Below are 18,484 nucleotides of genomic sequence, written 5' to 3'. Positions count from 1 at the left end.
TTTCAAAAGTTACCGTAAGTGGTTGGTGGGAAAGCTCATCTATCTATGTATTTTAGAAATGTGCTTGTCTGGCGGCATCTGTTCAAGAACTCTCCTAAATGGTAAGAGTTAAGACTACCAAATTTGGTATGAGCTTTCTCTTCTCCTAACTTAAAGCAAGGTAAGAGTTTGGTTGTGCCAGGAAAGAGACTGTTTTACATAATGTGTGTGTGCGGGGGGGAGGGCGTGGTGTGGCCACTTGATGCAGTGAGAGCAGGAAAGAGCTATACTGCAGAATGACCACTGCAGGCACCTGTACCACCAAGAGAGTGGCCAGTAGGGCTGGGGATCTGCCATCTTGCCTGCCACCAGAGGGAGTAAATAGCCCCCTGCCTAAAACCTGTAGCCCCTGACCTTTGGCTGTGGGGGGAGGGAGGGGAGCATGGAAGACAGGAGACCCATATCAGCCAGGGGGGCTGGGTAAGGGAGAGAAAAAGCCCTGCTGGATAGGATCTCCTGCTCTGCCCCCTTCCCACATCTCCAAGGCCCGCCCTGACAAACCTGGCCAATGCTGGGTAAGTGTTCTAGTGCATATATAAGATTCCATCATTCTGTGGCAATCCCAGCATCATTCCTTCTAACTGATGATACTATCTACTTCAAAGTAAAAGCAAGGATAAACAAACAAAAACCTTAGTGTTATTAATTAGGCGGATATCCCTAAATGAACTTAGTCTCAGTAACCCAAAATACTAAGACGAAAATATTTTCTTGAACAGGTGGATGGTGTCATTAGATGCCACTGAGTAAAGCAATCTTTCATACTAATATTACAGCAAACTACACAGGGGAACTTTTAAGTCCATTACATTCAAAATGAAATGTTAAAAGCTTTTAATTTTTTTATTTTTTTTTCAACATTGAAAAATATTTACAAATAGTCATTTTAAAATACAGGAGTTAAAAATGGAGAATCTTCTCACTATATTCTAGATCGTTTGACTTCGCTTGTTTCTCCAGGTGCTTTTCTCTTTTGAGATAATCCAATTCCCAGTTCTTTGCTGTTTTGAAGATAAGAAACAGCTTCTGGCAAACAGTAAAACTCCATGGGAGGAGGAAGCTCCTTCAAAAGACAAAAAAAAAAAAAAGTTTTAATCAATTAGCTTAGCTGGACATTATTAGAAAAGGTATTCTACTTGTCCCTCTTTTAGCAGCCAATTGAAATTTAAAAGTGTTCATTCAAGGACACTGTGGCTACATCTACACTGGTGTGATCTTGGGTAAAAACTCTAGCTCGGAGTTCTTGTGTTAAAGTAGTTGCGCAAGAGAGCATCTACACTGGCATGTGCTTTTGCACAAGAGCATCCTTGCCAGTGTGGACGCTCTCTTGCGCAAGGAAGCTGTGATGGCCATTTTAGCCATTGGGCTTTCTTGCCCAAGAAATTCATGTTGCCTGTGTACACTGGCCTCTTGCGCAAGAACAGTTGCGCAAAAGGGTTTATTCCTTAGCGGGAGCGTCAGAGTTCTGGCGTAAGAAGCACTGATTTCATACATTAGAAAGTTCACTGGCCGCGTGTTCTTGCGCAAGTATAGACAGGCAGCAAGTTTTTGCGCAACAGTGGCCACTTTTGCACAAGATCGCGCCAGTGTAGACACAGCCACTATGAAGGTGTTTAGTAAACAGCCTTATTCTGAGACACAGAGAGTTGTCCATTAAACTGTTATCCATTTTTAATTTCTTTTTATTTGGAATGGAATTAGACTTCTCACAGTTATGATGAAAAATGCATCCATGTAACCGTGAAGGCTACACACACACAATTTAGTGTATTCTAAAAGCTATCTAGCTACATCAATAGTATATATCCAGTTCCAACACTGAAACAAACCTTTGTCATTCTTTAGTGGTCAGAATTGGAAATTCAGCCCAAAAGTATTAACATTAGATCTTATGATCAGAGTTATGGGCAAACCAGCTATTGAAGTCTAAAATTGGAATATCAATATCAAAAGTGTTTCATGACAAGCAAATGGATGGCAGCTCTTCCCCCTCGTTACATACAATAAATTTTCATTCAGTGAATCAACTGGTGAAGCAGTGTACTTCAATAAGCATAATTTAAGATAGATTTGATGTTCTCGATATGGATCATTTTCTTCAAAGCAAACCAATGGGGTACACAATGCCCCTACCATGTATACCTGTATGAGGTAGTCAGCAATGTATTCAGGTTTCAAGCAGTTCACTCCTTGGGCAGCAGCTTCCACTACATTAACTCTGGCATCATCTGGTTTCAGTTTACTGAAGTCAGCAAAAAGGTGAGTAGCTTCTTTATAGAGAAGCAGAAAATGACCTGGCAACACCTACAGATTTAAACACAACAGAAAGTAGTTTTATTTGTCTATTGCCATTGGCAGTTGAGATGTTTTACAGATTATGTATTCACTGATCTCCATCACAAACAATATGTCATCAGATGTCTGGGTACCAAATATAGCCTCATTCTACACAATAATTTACATTCCAATGAGAAGGATGATGATTTTGTTAGAGCAACAGACTGGGATCCAGACGCTCTGGGTTCAAATCCCATCTCTGCCACTGACTTATTCTGAGAGCCTGAGGAAGTTACTTAGTTTCTTGGTGCTTCAGTTCCCCATCTGTAAACAGGAATCACAACTTCCTCTGTCTCATCTATTTAGATAATAAGCAATTTGGTCAGGGACTGACTCCTCCTACTTGCATTTACAGTGCCCAACACAACAAGGCCTCTTGGTACTTCTGTTACACAAACCACCACTAAACAAAATACCAGTGTCTATAAAATGGTCTAAAGCAACTGAATAGATTTTTTTAAGATACACACCTTTGCTCCTCCTGATTGAAGAAGACGTTTGAATCCTGCTTCCTTAGTTTGCTCAACATTCAAAATTACTTTCCAGCCACTGAATGCCCCCTACATAAAAGATTCAGTTTTTAAAAAAAGAACTGGGTTCTAGGAAAAACCTAGAAATATCCCATGCAAGAACATTCTAGAAGGAAAAGTTTATCACATATTATACAGACTTTTTTTAAAAAAATAATAGGGTGCATAACATGCAAGCCACGGGCCACATACCAGCCCCCACTACCTACTCCTGGTTAACTGTAGGATGAAACAACAAAGCTGACTAAGTGCAGATGAACGCTCACATCAACTGTATTCTTGTTTCAGGAAGGCTCACAGTGCAACAAAATACTAGAGTTGTGTGTATTCCCTTTTATTTAAAATATCATTGTAACTATATAAGCAAATCAAGCATAGCCCTTATGCTCCTGGCAAGATGCTAATAAGCACCCCATAAGCAGTGGTTTCTGTGATCAGGCACTCTGATTTTACAGGATGCAGTGCTCAGTCCTAAATCCCATTTTTAAGAGTGATTTAGATGCTTGAGACAGTCTCCTTGAAACGCAATAGGAATTAAGAGCCTAAGTAACTTAGGTACTTCTGAAAATTTTACCTTAAGACAAATGGATGATGGAAAATGCAGGTGTTGAAGTTTAGAATCATAATGCTAAGGGTGAAGACCAATTTAATGTTTTAGTAACGTTAAAAAAAAATGAAGCAATTTACTAGTATTAGGATTTCCAGTTTGCATGATAGTTAGTAATGGGAGTTATTCCAGTCAGCAGTGCCAAGTGGGAACAAAAACCATTAATTAATCTTAAATGCTAATAATGTCTAATGCTGACAATAAAAGCTGAGGAACAAGATTGATTACATGAATATGGATCTAGCTAGGGTGCTTTGTTTTTAAGCGAACAAAGCAAGTAATCCTTTCTTCGCACAGAGACTCTGGGGTTTGGGGAACATATCGCATTACAGTGCCTCCCTCCCAACATCAAGATGTTACACTTCATGTTTCCAAATACCTCAATGATGCCAGTTTCCTGTCTCCTTTTATGGATTTTTTTCCTCCATCTCATGGCTGCAAGTGCCAGTTTCTTTTGGTTTACATTGATTCCAGACAAAACATTGAGTATGGAGTTACTTCCCCATTCATAATCTTCCTCCTAGAACAATTAAACCAAACAGCAGAAAATTTAAAAAAACAAAAAAGAAGAGCACTCTAGCTTTGCATATCAATTTTATTTGAGAGAAAATAACAGTAGTTATTAAAATTAAATACAGCAGCTCTTGGTTAAACATTTTTAACTTTTTCCTAGGTGTACAGAGCCTCTCACTTAGATTTTAAAGAAACTCAGGCTTTTCATTACTCTAAATTATGTCTAGGCAGCTATGATTCCTCCTGTTAGAGACAGTGGAATGTAACCACTAAGCAACAGAGAGTAAAAGCAACCATCATTTATTCACAAACCCTTCTCTCTGAACGTAGTAAGATTTCTTCCTCAACAATACCAGAGCTTTATTCATACAGATAAAAACGAATCTCCAAAACTTTGTAAGTCAACCCAGTTGAAGTTGCTAGATTCTGGAGAATTGTGAAAGAGAGACTGAGTATTCTGCAGAAAAGCAGACTATAATAAATAACAATAATGAATAAGTGGCATCGGAGCACTACTAACGGTACCAAAGGTATTTCAAAGTATCACTAATTACAGATTCCGTTGCATATACAAAAAAATAGGAAACTGAAAAGACAAGGAGTTTGGTTATTAGAATTGTTTTCCTGGCACAAGAGGGTCTATCACATTATCTTTAATTGCATTTTTCAAAATTTACCTAAGGAACTTTACCCTGAATTATCAAAAGCAGCTAGTGATTATAGGTGCCTCAACTGTTGGGTCATCTGAAGAAATAAGTTGTGCCCACAAAAGCTCATGATACCATCTACATGTTTTGTTAGTCTTTAAAGTGCTGCTACTATTCGTTGTTTAAGTTTTTTCATTTACAGGACTAACTCGGCTAACTCTGAAGCTTTTCAACTGTTGGAGACCAACCTCATATCTGAAAAGGGACGGATTTTCTGAGGGAGGCTTATGCTAAACAACTTCTGAAGTCAGGTCTCTTTAATATGCCAAGAATTGGGTACTGAAAATCACTTATCCCTTAAGAATTTTGTCCTTAAGTTTCTGCCATTAGCCATAGTGGAGACTTTAAGAGCAAAGGAGATATAACATCACTAATAGAGTTATGAACCTGTACAAAGCAGCCAGCTGCTCTGCATGCCTCAAGGTATGAACGATGAAGCACCCACTTTCCAGCAGCCATCGAGGCCAAGTATTTCTCATTTCGAAGAGGATGTCCCACAATGATGTGTGTACAACTTGGATCAAAACACTGCTTCTCAAGCACCAGTCCACCTTGAAACATGGGAGTGAGAGTCATGTTATTTAAAGTAAGGTTCTACTATAGTAGCCCTCAACTGAATTACCTATTTTAGAATTCATGCTTAAAATGCACCACTATGCACACTATAAACTAGCAGAAAACACTGCCATTTACTAATATAATTGTATGCACAGAAGACAGGAGGGAAGCTAGAGGGAGCTACCTCTGAAAGAAAGCAACAGCACTATAATTCAGGCAAAGCCACTTTGGCACAGGCAAGCTTGAGACATTAGTGGGGGGAGAAAAGCTTTGAGAACTTAAAAAAGAGGGAGAAACACCAGGGGACAGCAGGCAGGCTCTTAGGAAAGAGGAAATCTTCTTACAAAAATCCCATATAGCAAATCCCAGTAGATGAAAATTGTCACCATTCTAGTGGTAAGTTAAGCGCTAATGTGCACAAAGGAACAAGTTGCTATGACCTAGCCATCAACAAGTTTAAGCTCAAAATAGGACAAAGGTGACTAATCATCAGAGAAGACTGAAGTCCTGGAACGGACTTCCCAGGGGAGAAGTGGGAAAAAAAAAATCTATATGGCTTCAAGACTGAGCTTGGTAAATTTACAGAGAGTATGATGTTATGGGGCTGTTTAAAATTGCATGTGGCTCATCAGTGGTTATAAGTAGCAAAAATCCCCAAATGCTAGAGATGGGACACTTGATGGAGAGGGCTCTGATTTGATGGAGAGGGCTCCGATTTACTACAGAAAATTCTCTTTCACGTATCTGACGGATAGGTCTTGCCCACATACTCAGGGTCTAATTCAGTGGTGCACAACTTGTGGCTCATGGCTCACATGTGGCCCATCAGGGTTCTTTCTATGCGTGGCCCATAAAACATTTTTACTGTTGCCCATAAGCAGAGATGCCAGATTCTGGTGGTTTCTGTCCACAGTTTTTTCCACACCTGCATTACTCAAGTGACATTGCTAAAGCATGTAAAGCCAGGGCATGTGAAGTCAGGTGCATGCTGACTGCCCACGATGATTATAAGAGCTGCATACTCCCTCTGCGTCCAATCAAGGTGCTGCAATGATTCAATCAGTACCCCTTGCAAATTCTAGGTATGCAAACAGTTAGCAAAACTACCTTCTCCTGGGAGACTGTTTTGGATACAACAATCTTGTGACCCATTGAGATGAAGGACCACTCCTACTGCCCACTCACTAGTCTAGATTACCATCATTAGTCTGTCTGATCACTAGATTAGTGTAAATGGTGAAATGTTGGTAACTTGAAGTCTTTAAATGGTAATTTGGGAATTTCAGTAACTCAGCCAGAGGCTAGGAATCTCTTTCAGGAGTGAGTAAGTCTACCATGTGCCAGAGGTCAAACTACATAATCCTTCTGACTGTAAGTCTATTTATGATTCTTTCAATAAAGGCAATATAGTGACAACCACACAAGGCTCTGTTTTAGTCCTAAACCTGAGGTAAAAAGTAAACCTTTTTTAACAAACATGCATGAGCTACTCAGATTTAGAGGGGGAAAAAAAGGGAAGACAAGGCACTTCAGTTTTTCTAAAGTACACAAAACACTACACTCTGTCTGGTATTGACCTCACCCAGTTTCTCTCACAGTAAAACTCAAAAGCCTTGTCTCTGCTGTGTTTTTATAATGTGATCTCTAACACATATTGTTTACTCTGGTGGTAAGCACACCTTACCCTTCTTTGCCAGTGAAGACCAAGTTAAACAGTCTTGAGAGCTACAGGTCTGAAACCTCAGGTTTAACTTAGCAATGCATTAACAGAAGCCCCATTTCAGATCCAAACAAACAAACTTTGAAAGCTTCACAAACATCTGGCTACCTAGTTCCTCAATCAGATGGCAGTAATCAATTCGTTCTTGAGGATTAAGTGAAGACAGCTGGAATTTGCGCAGTTTTTCTGGTTCTTCGTCAACCTTCTTATCTACTGTAACAGCCTGGAATATGACAAAAGTTATAGGGAGAGTAGCACAGAAAGATGAATTACATATTCAACTATTTCTCTTAAGTATTCAGGGGTTTCCTACATTGGGTTTTCTCTCTGCGGTGAGGTTTGAGAAGGCAGGACCAGACCTGTCAACCCCTAGCCAAGAGTTTGGCTTCCCGTCAAGCAGACTACAGAGTTCTAATATTGAAAGCCAACCTCTGGTTCCTGTCTTCAGGGCACAGTTTAATGATCTGCCATGAAAAGGACTTTTCCATTCCAACTGATGGAATGGCAAACTGGACGCACTAAGAAATCAAATACCAAAGGTACCTCCCTATCTTCTTATCCAAGCTTTCTATTCCTATAGGGATTCTATCAGCAGCAAAATCCAAGAGGACTTCAAGTAATTATTTAAAGTAAAAAATGTGTTAAGAAAAACTGTCAGCCACCACAGCATGTGAATACCCTGCTGCCAAAGGTAGCATCCCTCCCAGACCTCTTCATAGATGATTTTTCAGACCAGGAAACTGATACTGACTTTGTTTGAGGGGGACTGATCTTTCCTGTCGAGTTTTGCACCTTTACATTTTGTATGCTGGTTTTTTTGACTTTTGTTGCTGAGTATTATAGAAACAACCCAATGATATTTTCATCAGGTAGTTCTTAAATTGATTTGTATGGTTTCAGAGTGCCAAAACAGGACCATTCCTCTTATCCCATGTCACAATCTGCACAATGCTAGTGGGTGCATAAGCCAAAATCAAAGGGGCTGTTGCTATTGGTTCATATTAGTAGATTAGTGCTGAGGTTTAAATTCTGGAGCAGAAGGGCAGAGGCTGCTCTTGAAAACAAACAATGCAAATTTCTCTTGCCCAGCAAGGTTATAAGGAAGATGAGCCTAACAGGCACCTTTTCTCCTTGGGCTTCTGCTCATCATGGGATGATGTCCACAATAAGTTGTAGAAAGAACAAAGTGAAGAAAAACCTGGAATCAACTTAGCAATTTAATCATTTTTCCTATGTGCTTTGTAGTTAGCAAGGAGGAAGTATGGAAAGCGCCTGTACCAGGAAGATGATCAAACTGAGTTTTCCAAAAAGGAAAATATAAGCAACTGCCTGACAAACAGGTCTGGTCTTGCCTTAAAGTGAAAAGTAGAAGGGAAACACACTGTAGGATTGGCAAGCTTGAATAAGAAATAGTTAAACATTCCAAACAAGGCATATTCACTTGTGAGAGAAAATTGCCACTGAACATACATGCCTGCTGAAAAGATCAAGCAATAAAAATATAGAAAGGACTAGTGAACTAAAGGCTAGATTATTTTTCCGTACCCCTTTGTGTGTTTGCTACAAATTTCCACACTGCTTATTTTCAAATATTCATGCAACATACAACCCAATTGATCAACAAGAAAAAACAAACTTCATGCCATTATGTCATGAAAGAGGCTTAAACATTACAGTATTCCCAAATCTGACCCCATCTTAGCCTACAAAAGTCTATTTAATCAACATGACAAGCAAGTGGATTTAAATGATGCTCTTCTTTTTGAAAGTATGTTGCAATAAAAAGGATGAGAAAACATGATCTAGGAGTTAAAAAAAAACTGGCCATGTTTAGTACTGAGAAAATTAGAGTGAGGAGAAACCCCATAAAAGTCTTTAAATATATTAAGTGCTATTCTGAAGAGAACAGGTGTTCAACTGTTCTCCAAGTGTGCCGATGATCAGACAAAAAGTAACGGGCTCAATCTGCAGCAAGGAAGATTTAGGTTATATATTAGGAAAAAGCTTTCTAACTGAAAAGGTTACGTTCCAGAATAGGTTACAAGGGGTGCTGTGGAATTCACATCACCATACATTTTTAAGAACAGGTGTCAGTGATGATCTCGGTGTATTTGATCCTGCCTCAGTGCAGGGGGATGAACTAGATGACTTTTTGAGATCTCTTCCAGACCCACATTTTTATGACTTGTTAAGAATCTCTCGATAGAAATGAAAAATTTGAAACAAAAAGTGAAACTAAAAACTGCATAGAAATTATTCACTTAAAAACAAGTATGCTACTATAACAAACCTTTTCTTTGGGCTGTGGAGCCACAGGAGGGTTAGCCAGTGGGAAGGCAATGCTGGGAGCTTGTGGCGTAGGGATCACATGATCATCTTTTACTGGGATTTCTGGATCACTATATATTGGATGCTTTGGGATCTCCGCTGCACCAGTGACCCCAGAATCATGAACAGCTGTGGACAGTAATTCATTGTTGTATGATTTTGACAATTACAACTATGATAAAACTGAAAAAGTATCAATCACAAATGAACAAGAAACAGTATTTAGTCTGCATTATCAAAAACAACTGCTTACTTTCAGTCTTAAAATTTACATCCTTTCACCACAAGGCAGCAGTTGAGCTGTTGCAAGCCTCATGAGGGGGGTTTTTTTTGTTTTTGTTTTTTTTACTATCATGAGGTTTCTCTGCTTCCCAACTAAGTTGATACCTTAAGCTAACTTGACATGAAGCACTCAAAGTGTCCACAGAAAGGGGCCACATTGATTTAATTAGATTAACCAACCAATAACTAATAAACTAATATCAATTAGACACGTTTCTAAATCAGTATAATTAAATCACAAGATTGGGCCAAAGGAACCATACCCCAGGTAGGCAGCTGCTTCAAACAAAAAAGCTGTAAGGGTGTGGGAGGAGACAAGAATGCCCTTATTTACGCACACTGAGCTGCAGAAAGCCTGCTACCGAAGGGAATGGGAGATGATGTTTGTGGAGGTCAACAAGACAGCATGTGAAAGAGTAATATATGGTCTACAATGAGCATAGGACTGAGGAATTAGGAACTTCTGATTTCTATTCTCAGCCCTGTCAACGACTCTCAGTGGGCAAATCGATTCACTTCTGTTCTGGTTTTCCAATCTGTAAACAGCAGCAATGATATTTACAATCACACAATTTTTTTATTAATGTTTCCATAGCACTTTGAACATATGAAGCACTGCATGAGTGAAACATCACTAACCAACCTCTCCCTGCAGAGCTTCCCGATGGCTGCCCATCTGCTAATCTTGACTCCACTCTCCTCATATCTAGTTCTTTTTCTGAGTAATCAAGGACAGTGGAAACCAGGAAGCGTCTACTAGTCCAGGAGTCTCAAAACTTATGGCTCCCGGGACATTTATGTGCTGGAGCACATTCATGTGCTGGAGCACATTCACAATCTAGCCTGGGAGACCCAGCGGCCCAGGAGATGTACCCATTCCTGTCCCCCAAGTCTCACCCCTTCCTGCCACTCCCCCCAATGGCACCCCGTCCCTTGAAGGGGATAGCTTTGAGGATTACTGGAAGGGGGGGCCCTGGTGCAGGGTAGCATCAGTGGTCAGGCCCTCCCACACTCCCCGTGGTGGCTGGAATCATGGGAAAAAGTGAAGCAAGTGCACACTCAGAGTGTACTCCACTTCCCTGTGGCTCCTGCAGCCCATGGGACTTCAGGAAGGAGCAAGTGCTCCTGCCGCCCTGTGCTAGATCTTTCCCCACCAATCCCTGAAGTCGCATTAGGGATGTGAAGGACTAGTCGACTATCTGATAAGCAAATGCTTATCAGATAGTCAACAAGCTTGTCAACTAGTCGCTCCCCCTCCTTTGTTGCCTTTATCAGAAAGAGGCAGCAAGGGGGCGGGGAGGGAGGGAAAGGGGGTATTCCAAAGTGACAGTGCTGCGTGGAGCTTTGGGCCAGACCCCGGGCTCCACGTGGCGCTGCTGCTTTGAAACTTCAGTGTCAGGCTCCTCCCAGCGTTTCAAAGCAGTGGCGCTACCACTTTGAAACACTGTGGGGAGTCTGATGCCGAGCTCTGCAGCATTTCAAAGCAGCAGTGCTGCACACAGCCCAGGGTCAGTGGGAAGTCCCAAGCTGACCCTGGGCTCCATGTGGGGCTTTCACCTTTAAAGTGTAGCAACAGCCCTAGAGCTGTTTCTACACTTCAAAAGGCAAAATGCATTGACTATTTGATTAGTCAATTACCCACAAATTAACATCCCCATGTTGTGTCCATTGGGAAACAAGGTGCCATAGGAGTAAAGGGCGAGGCAGCGATGGGAAAGGGTGAGGCCTGGGGACAGGGATAGCTATGACCCCCCAAACTCCCACGTCTCCTGAGTCAACTTGCAAATATGCTCCAGCCCATAGATGGCCTGTGGGCTGTGAGTCTGAGACCCCCTGTGTCTATCCATCTTAGAGGGGAATATTCACTGTCTCTTTAGTAGACAGAGTAGAAGGAAGGGGAAACAGATTAGATGACTCCGCTGTGCTTGTGCTCCACTCCTAACAGTAGAGTAAAAAGGCTTTCAGGGATAAAAGGAAATAGTCAGGTGGGGTGTGTAGTCAGCTGCATTTGTGAAGACAGCAAGAAAGATAAGAACAACAACTTGATTCATCCTGGTCCATCAATCTTCCCAGAAGACTTGCTGCCAGATTTTTACGGGGCTCCTGGGGATCAGTGATACTTCTCCTATGCCTCTATTCTTACCTAGCACTGTGAATCTTCTTAGCTGCTACTAAGAAGCTGAGGCTTTTCAACAATTACCCCCACATGAAGTGGGCTCAGTGGAGTTATTTGCTTTCGTAAGTACTATCCAGCATGAATAAGGTTCCAAAATTGGGCCCTAAAGAAAAAAAAAGCCTATCTTTATGCAAAAGTTGCCTCTGGGAAGAGTCTTTCTGGAAGAAGAGACGAGCACAGGAAAAAAATTACCTTTTTTAAACAATAATGGTCTGTGTGTCGTCCTGAGAATATTTAAAAGGGTAAAAAAAAACCTGTCCAGAGAGACCACAACACACTAAAATTGAAAAATACCATGTAGTCGTACTGTTTTCTTTTACTTTTAGATTGCCACAGTATCATAATAAGTAATCCTAACTACAGTCTAGTTCAAACATGTATTTCTCTCTTTACCCAATTCAGTAACTTCTCTATCAGTGAAGGATTCTCTGGAAGGGGACTCATTCATCTTATTTACATCAATCTGAATCTGTTCAGAGTACTGTGAAGGACTATTTGGCCACTGTAAGTTGCTGATGAGCCTTGCCCTCTCCTCCCTTGCAGTAGGGTCATCCCAGACAATCTGCTCATTTTGTGAAGGCTCTGTATTTATGTCCATCACGGCTTGTCGCGACTGCCTAAAGAACAAAAAACAAAATCCACATAAAGTCCCGTTAAAAAAACAGATGAACCATACTTAAGAGTAACAACTTATCAGCATGTTAACAATGTACTACAATAAAATTGATGAGTCTGGTAACTGACTATCAGCCAGCACAGCTCAAAAAAAAGTGGCTAACGTGAACAATACTGGTTATTTTTAGTATTTATCATGTTAATAAGGTGTTCCATGATCAACATATCCTATATTTTACTAGCTTATATTCTTAGTGTACATTTGAAAGTTAAAGAGAGCAATCTTGCTTCCTGGATGGTCTTCAGCACCCTTAATTTCCAATATTTGTCAAAAATCAAACTGTTCATTAATTCCCTTCATCTAGTTTAGCCATTAAGTATCTCTCAATTCAAAGGAAAGCACATGTCCAATATTCTAGGTTCTTTTTAGAAACTGAGGATAGATCTAGAAGGCAGTCTTGAATTAACATTTTCATTTTGGGCACGTCTATGCTACACAGAAGATCAATGCTGCCTGTGGTTGATTGTCCAGGTTTTGATTTAGCAAATGTAGTATAGACCTGCTAGATCGAACTCAAAGGACTTCACGCCTCCACCTCTCGCTGTATGCCAGGGATTTAAGATATGTAGACTCCAGCTATGCAATTTACATTGCTGGAATTGCATATCATACTTTGACCTTCCCTTGTAGTGTAGACCAGGCCTTTGACTGGAGGTTTTAGTTCTATTTTCTACATTTCCACTGAACAGATTGATTTGAAACTGTAACATGACAGACTTAATTATGCTAGAGGCAAAATGCAAGTGTAATATTTGAAAGCCTCATGGTTGGAAGTAGCCTTCACATTTACAAGCATATAAATGCATAATGAAACAGTGTATTTATAGTTATCATATGGCAACTAAGATTTGAAAGATTAGACATACAGTAGACCTCCGATAATCCGGCACCTTTGGGACCTAGGCTATGCTGGAGTATGAGGAGGTACTGCATACTCCCAACCCAATCCTCCTCCCCTCTCCCAACCTTATGCTCAGGTCCTGGAGCTGCCAGTACAGATGCGCGTCTCCCTACAGGCACTGAGGCACGTGCGCTGAGTGGCCAGCTTTTCAATCAGCTGGCCAGGACGCCATGCACAACCCAATCCCTCTCCCCCTCCCCAGAGCCAAACACTTCTCCCTGCTGTTACGCATGTGACAGCAGCTGACCTGAGCGGTTCTGGGTTCCATCCCGGTTCCATCAGAAGCGCTTGCCATTTTGATGCCCGACTATTGGGAGTGCCGGACAATTGGGTGCCGGACTACTGGAGTTTTATTGTACTTAGTTTTTGCTGTCCAAATTTTTGTAAGATTGTCAAATAAAAGAAAGAAAAAAGACAGACAGACAATTACATGCAGGATGATACCTTAGTGCTTCCAAGACCCTACTACGACCATTACGCACAGATCGTGTGCTATCAGGTGTGGTCGGAGAACTGTCAAACCCATTTCTTGACAATGATCCTCTTTGTACTTGTGGTTTTACTACTGACGTTGCAGACATGATCTCCTGTAGTTGTTTTTGAAAGTTCTCCCTCATTTCCAGTGTCTGGGTTAAAACTGGAATTGAAATAAAGTCACCACAAGAGTTAAGCCATTTAATTTTAAAATTTTAGAATGCCTCAGATTTAATCATATAGCTCCCTTTCAGGACAAAGGTATGTATATGTTTTCACATGTGGCAATACTTTCAATTAAGTCTTGTTTTACATAAATTAGCAATAACTAATCTTTGTGAAATTCTAGAATACTAAAGACAATAGATCTACAGTCCAATAATTCATCGGGGATGGTCAATTCTCCTTTATGGATCTGCCAGTGTCTTCAAAGTAAAGTACAAAACATCTCTCCTCTTATTTTGCAGCCCTAATGAGTAAGCAGCAACTAGCAAGTTTTCAGGGAAGCCTGGAATGCTACACTGTGCTTATGTGCAAGAATAGATGACATTAAAACCTCCAGGTCTTAAAAGTCAAGCTTCCCTGAAATAGTAAAATGTTTATATTTACAACTATAGTTCCAACTGCCATTTTAAAAAGACGACACAGAATATTCTGTTTACCTCCTTTAGCTTCATTTGCTGTAATTTGCTCCTCTCTTACTGAGACTGCTTCCTTTCCCTCGTTGGTAGTTATATCCGCAGTGTCATTTTCATCCACCAAAATACTCTAAAGAATGTTAAAAATATAGAACTTATCAATTAATTCTGGAAGACTTAGCAACTTGCTGCACTGTTCATTAAGGGGTAAGCATGTTGGAGTGTTTTAAAAGAACAGGAAGAACTCTACCAAAGCTCTACCAACAAACCAAAGCTGCACTCAGTTATCCTCACGTTAGCTGATTATTTCTGCCACAGCAGTGAAATAGTTAAAAAAAACCCACCTAGACTGCAGACTTAATATCCTACTAAATTCAATAAGAGTCAGAATGCTGAGAAACTGATGCTTCCTCTAGGATAGGGCAAGTTTACAGCTGTATAACTGCTGATAGCAGCCTTTAACTACCTGAAAGGAGGTTCCACAAAGGATGGAGAGAGGCTGTTATGCAGGTGGCAGAACAAAATGCAATGGTCTCAAGTTGCAGTGGGGGAGGTCTAGGTTGGATATTAGGAAAAACTATTTTAGTAGGAGGGTAGTGAAGCACTGGAATGGATTTCCAAGGGACGTGGTAGAATCTCCATCCCTAGAGGTTTTAAGTCCTGGCTTGACAAAGCCCTGTCTGGGATGATTTAGTTAGGGTTGGTCTTGCTTTGGGCAGGAGGTTGGACTCGATGACCTCCTAAAGTCCTTTCCAGCCTTATGATTCTATGAACCTGACTTCAGAGGATTACTAAATAACTAGAGTTCGTGTCATTTTGTTAATGAGACAACTAGACTGAAATAAAAATCAATGATTCCAATACAGACCAGAGGTTATGTCTTATGGTGTACCTCAGCTTCCTTTACTGTTTTTCCTGTTGATGGAAGTCTACTAGAAGAAAGTCTGCCATCCTGCACTGCACTGATATCCAGACTCATTTTGGGATTGTAAGTGTGAGGGAACAGAGATTCAGGAAGTCGTTTATATTCTTGGGCACTCTGCAATAAAGTTCATAAATATAAGAAGTTATTAGAAATTTGGGAAGAACTAAGACTAGCTTAGATAGCACTAGGCAAAATTAAATATAAAAATTTTCAACAAAAATAATATAATTGGTAAAAACACTAACTCAGAAGATACATGTAGTTTTTAAATGATGTTAAGCATGAAATTCTTACTTTCGAAAAAGTTCTGAAGATATTTCTTCATGACTACTAAACCTAACTTTAGTACTGTACCACTGGCAAATACTTATCCAAACAAAAGTTATTGTTCAGGGAAACCTCAACAAAAAGCTCTGCTAAACTAAGTCAATGTATTAGATATGAAAACAAATATATGAAGAAATTGTCAATTTCACCTCTACAGTCATTACAAAGATGAGAGTATATCAATTAAAATATTTAAGATTTAGAAGGATGAAGCCCATAAAAAGCTGAATGCAAAAAACACCAAATATTGTGTATGAACAATTTAAACCCATGCACACACTTTTAAAAAAACAAAGTCAGTCTATTTCCATTCTCCTTCACATTTCAGAGGAAAATAAAAATACATTTCTTCCATACCTCTAAAAGCCAATGCTCTGAAACAATGTGTATGCCCCTTTCTTTAACAGATTTATATTCCTTACTGCTGTCATTTTGTCGTCCCTGGTAGATGAAGTGAGTTACGGTTTCATCAAAGCACCATCTAGAATAAACACCAATAAAATATAACTCCATAACTGGAAGTGTTAACTCTAGTTTAATATTGTAATTACTGCATCCTTGAAATTAAATCTTAACCCACCACTATAAATAACCATTATTCTATGAAGCTTAACCAAAGGTACCAAAAACTTATTTATCTGCCTCCTCAAAATCACCATCATCAAATATAAGAATTTTTGGGCGAATCATGTCATGAATATCTCAGTAATTTCAATTTACTATTAATAAAATGTACCGTAACATTTAGATTTGGGTTTTTGATTGTGTCAGTTTACAAATTGAAATACGTACATAGAACAGTAATATTCTTCTGTATTATACTATATACAGAATCTTACATTGCCCACCTCACCTGTTATATTTGAGTACTTTTCGGTAGTACATTAAGCAATATGACTAACATCAGTAACGTGGTTTGGTGTCTCATTCTCTCTCTGCATGCGGAAAATTATTTGCACAGTGTAGTGTTTGGTCTTGATTCTGTTTTTGTAGATTTTGCTTTTAAATGCGTAAGGTTCTATTGTATGTCAGAGAAAACACGGCTGAAGATACACATCTTGCATGTGGTGCAGAAGGGTTTGAAATGGTCCTTAAGTTTCTATGGGAGATCATTCCACAGTCTAGAACTGGTACCTGAGGAAGTTCTGTCTCTTGCATGGATAAGCTTTACCCTTATCATACAGAGTTCCATTGTGCTAGAAGAGCAAAGATGTACCCTGGTCTTCGTCCCTAAACTTTAGGTGATTTTTCAGATCTCAGGCCCAGGCTATTAAGCACCTTGAAGATAAGGACTATACTTTGAACCTGATTCAATATTATATGGAAAGCCAGTCTAGGAAGTGGAGGATAAGCCTAATGTGCTTGCGGTATCCTATGTTGCATTGAGATGCAATACAGCATTCAATATTAGTTGGTATTTTGTGCCCTCGTATACTACATTGCTGTAATCCAGACAGGAGATGACAAGGCGTGTATAATTGAGGTCAGGTAGCCATCTGTCAAAATGGGATGGAGTCTCCTATCAGGAGATGGCAGAAAGCATTACTTGCAGATTCTGTTACATGAGAGATTAGTGTCACCAAGAAATCCAGGAAAACTCCTAAGCTGAAATGACCAATTGTAGGCGTCTGCCTTCAACCAAAGGAGACACTCTTGTTTTTGAACTCTTCAAAGTGATTTTTTTCTGCCGACTAGCATCATCATCTCTGTTACTCCTGTTCAGTTTCAACCAGCTATTATTTATCCATGATCTTGTTCATTCTGGTGAAGTATCAGTTGAGCTGTGTGTCATTTGCATATTGCTAGTGCTTGAGTCCATGCCATTTTATACCCGTCCTCCTAGTAGCTGCACTGAGATGAACAGAACCAGAGAGAACTGATCCTTGTAGGACTCCATAAGACGCATTTAGTTGCAGAGATGCAGTTTCCCATCACAACTTACTAGATTCATCCCTTGAGGAATGGATTAAACCATTTTAGTGCATGTCCCTGGATCCCTGATACTGCTATCCTGCCTGAGAATGGTATCTCATAGTTGACAGTCTTTAATACTGCTGAAACGTTCAGGAGAATAAGAATGCTTATCTCTGACTTTTCAATGACAGCGAGAGATCTTTACATCAGTAATCAAAAGCTGTGGTATTACATCCTGGCCTGAATCTAGATGGTGTTAGGGGCTTCCTATTATCTAGAAGTGAGTTTCAACTGGCCTGATTAGTTCAGTGTAACCTAACCAACTATTGTTATACTTTCTATCTAAAAGTTTTTATATAATGTGTCAATGGAAACTAATAACTCATGGATCATTAATATTCTGGCATGCTATATAGTGTCAACACCCGATGGATATTCTGGAATTACAATTAAAATGTTTTTAAACTAGGTGTGACAGGAATTTTCTAAAGTTTTTTTTTCCAGACAAAAGAATGCAGTTCTCCTGGCTTGAATGCATTTCCCAAGTAATTTGAGCAAGGTGTAACCACCTTGAAAACCACAAAGAAAAGCACATTTGCATGCCAGGCCATCAAAACCATGGGGGAAACCAAATTGGGGGGTAAATGATCACTTATTTCAATGAGGGATGGAAACTGCAAACCCCAAGAAGCATTCCTTCCTCTTGAAGCAGAGTCAAGTGTGTTGAGAAGAGACCCTTTTAAAAGGTGTACTACACTATAAGAGAAGGTCAGAGAGCCCTTACATTATCCTTCATCTGTGAAGACAAGGAAAACCAGTGCCTTGAACTCTG

The 18,484-nt window shown here is 39.9% G+C and overlaps 1 protein-coding gene across 5 annotated transcripts in view; it reads right to left on the bottom strand.

The window, feature by feature from the left end:
• Window positions 1–858: 858 nt before the first annotated feature.
• The window catches only part of TOPBP1 (DNA topoisomerase II binding protein 1), a 50,283-nt gene continuing 32,657 nt past the window's right edge, over window positions 859–18,484 (bottom strand). For all 5 annotated transcript variants that reach the window (XM_075921903.1, XM_075921901.1, XM_075921904.1 and 2 more), the window contains exons 17-28: window positions 16,096–16,219; window positions 15,379–15,525; window positions 14,511–14,616; window positions 13,819–14,011; window positions 12,191–12,414; window positions 9,302–9,468; window positions 7,120–7,234; window positions 5,121–5,284; window positions 3,893–4,033; window positions 2,847–2,936; window positions 2,182–2,343; window positions 859–1,102 (exon numbers count right to left, since the gene is read on the bottom strand). In XM_075921903.1, the coding sequence (XP_075778018.1) occupies window positions 962–1,102; window positions 2,182–2,343; window positions 2,847–2,936; window positions 3,893–4,033; window positions 5,121–5,284; window positions 7,120–7,234; window positions 9,302–9,468; window positions 12,191–12,414; window positions 13,819–14,011; window positions 14,511–14,616; window positions 15,379–15,525; window positions 16,096–16,219 (1,774 nt within the window). In that variant the 3' untranslated portion in view covers window positions 859–961. The remainder of the gene's footprint in view (window positions 1,103–2,181; window positions 2,344–2,846; window positions 2,937–3,892; window positions 4,034–5,120; window positions 5,285–7,119; window positions 7,235–9,301; window positions 9,469–12,190; window positions 12,415–13,818; window positions 14,012–14,510; window positions 14,617–15,378; window positions 15,526–16,095; window positions 16,220–18,484) is intronic.

Source organism: Pelodiscus sinensis, chromosome 2 (assembly GCF_049634645.1).
Source record: "Pelodiscus sinensis isolate JC-2024 chromosome 2, ASM4963464v1, whole genome shotgun sequence".
NCBI lineage: Eukaryota > Metazoa > Chordata > Testudines > Trionychidae > Pelodiscus > Pelodiscus sinensis.
This window is presented reverse-complemented; position numbering and strand designations above follow the sequence as displayed.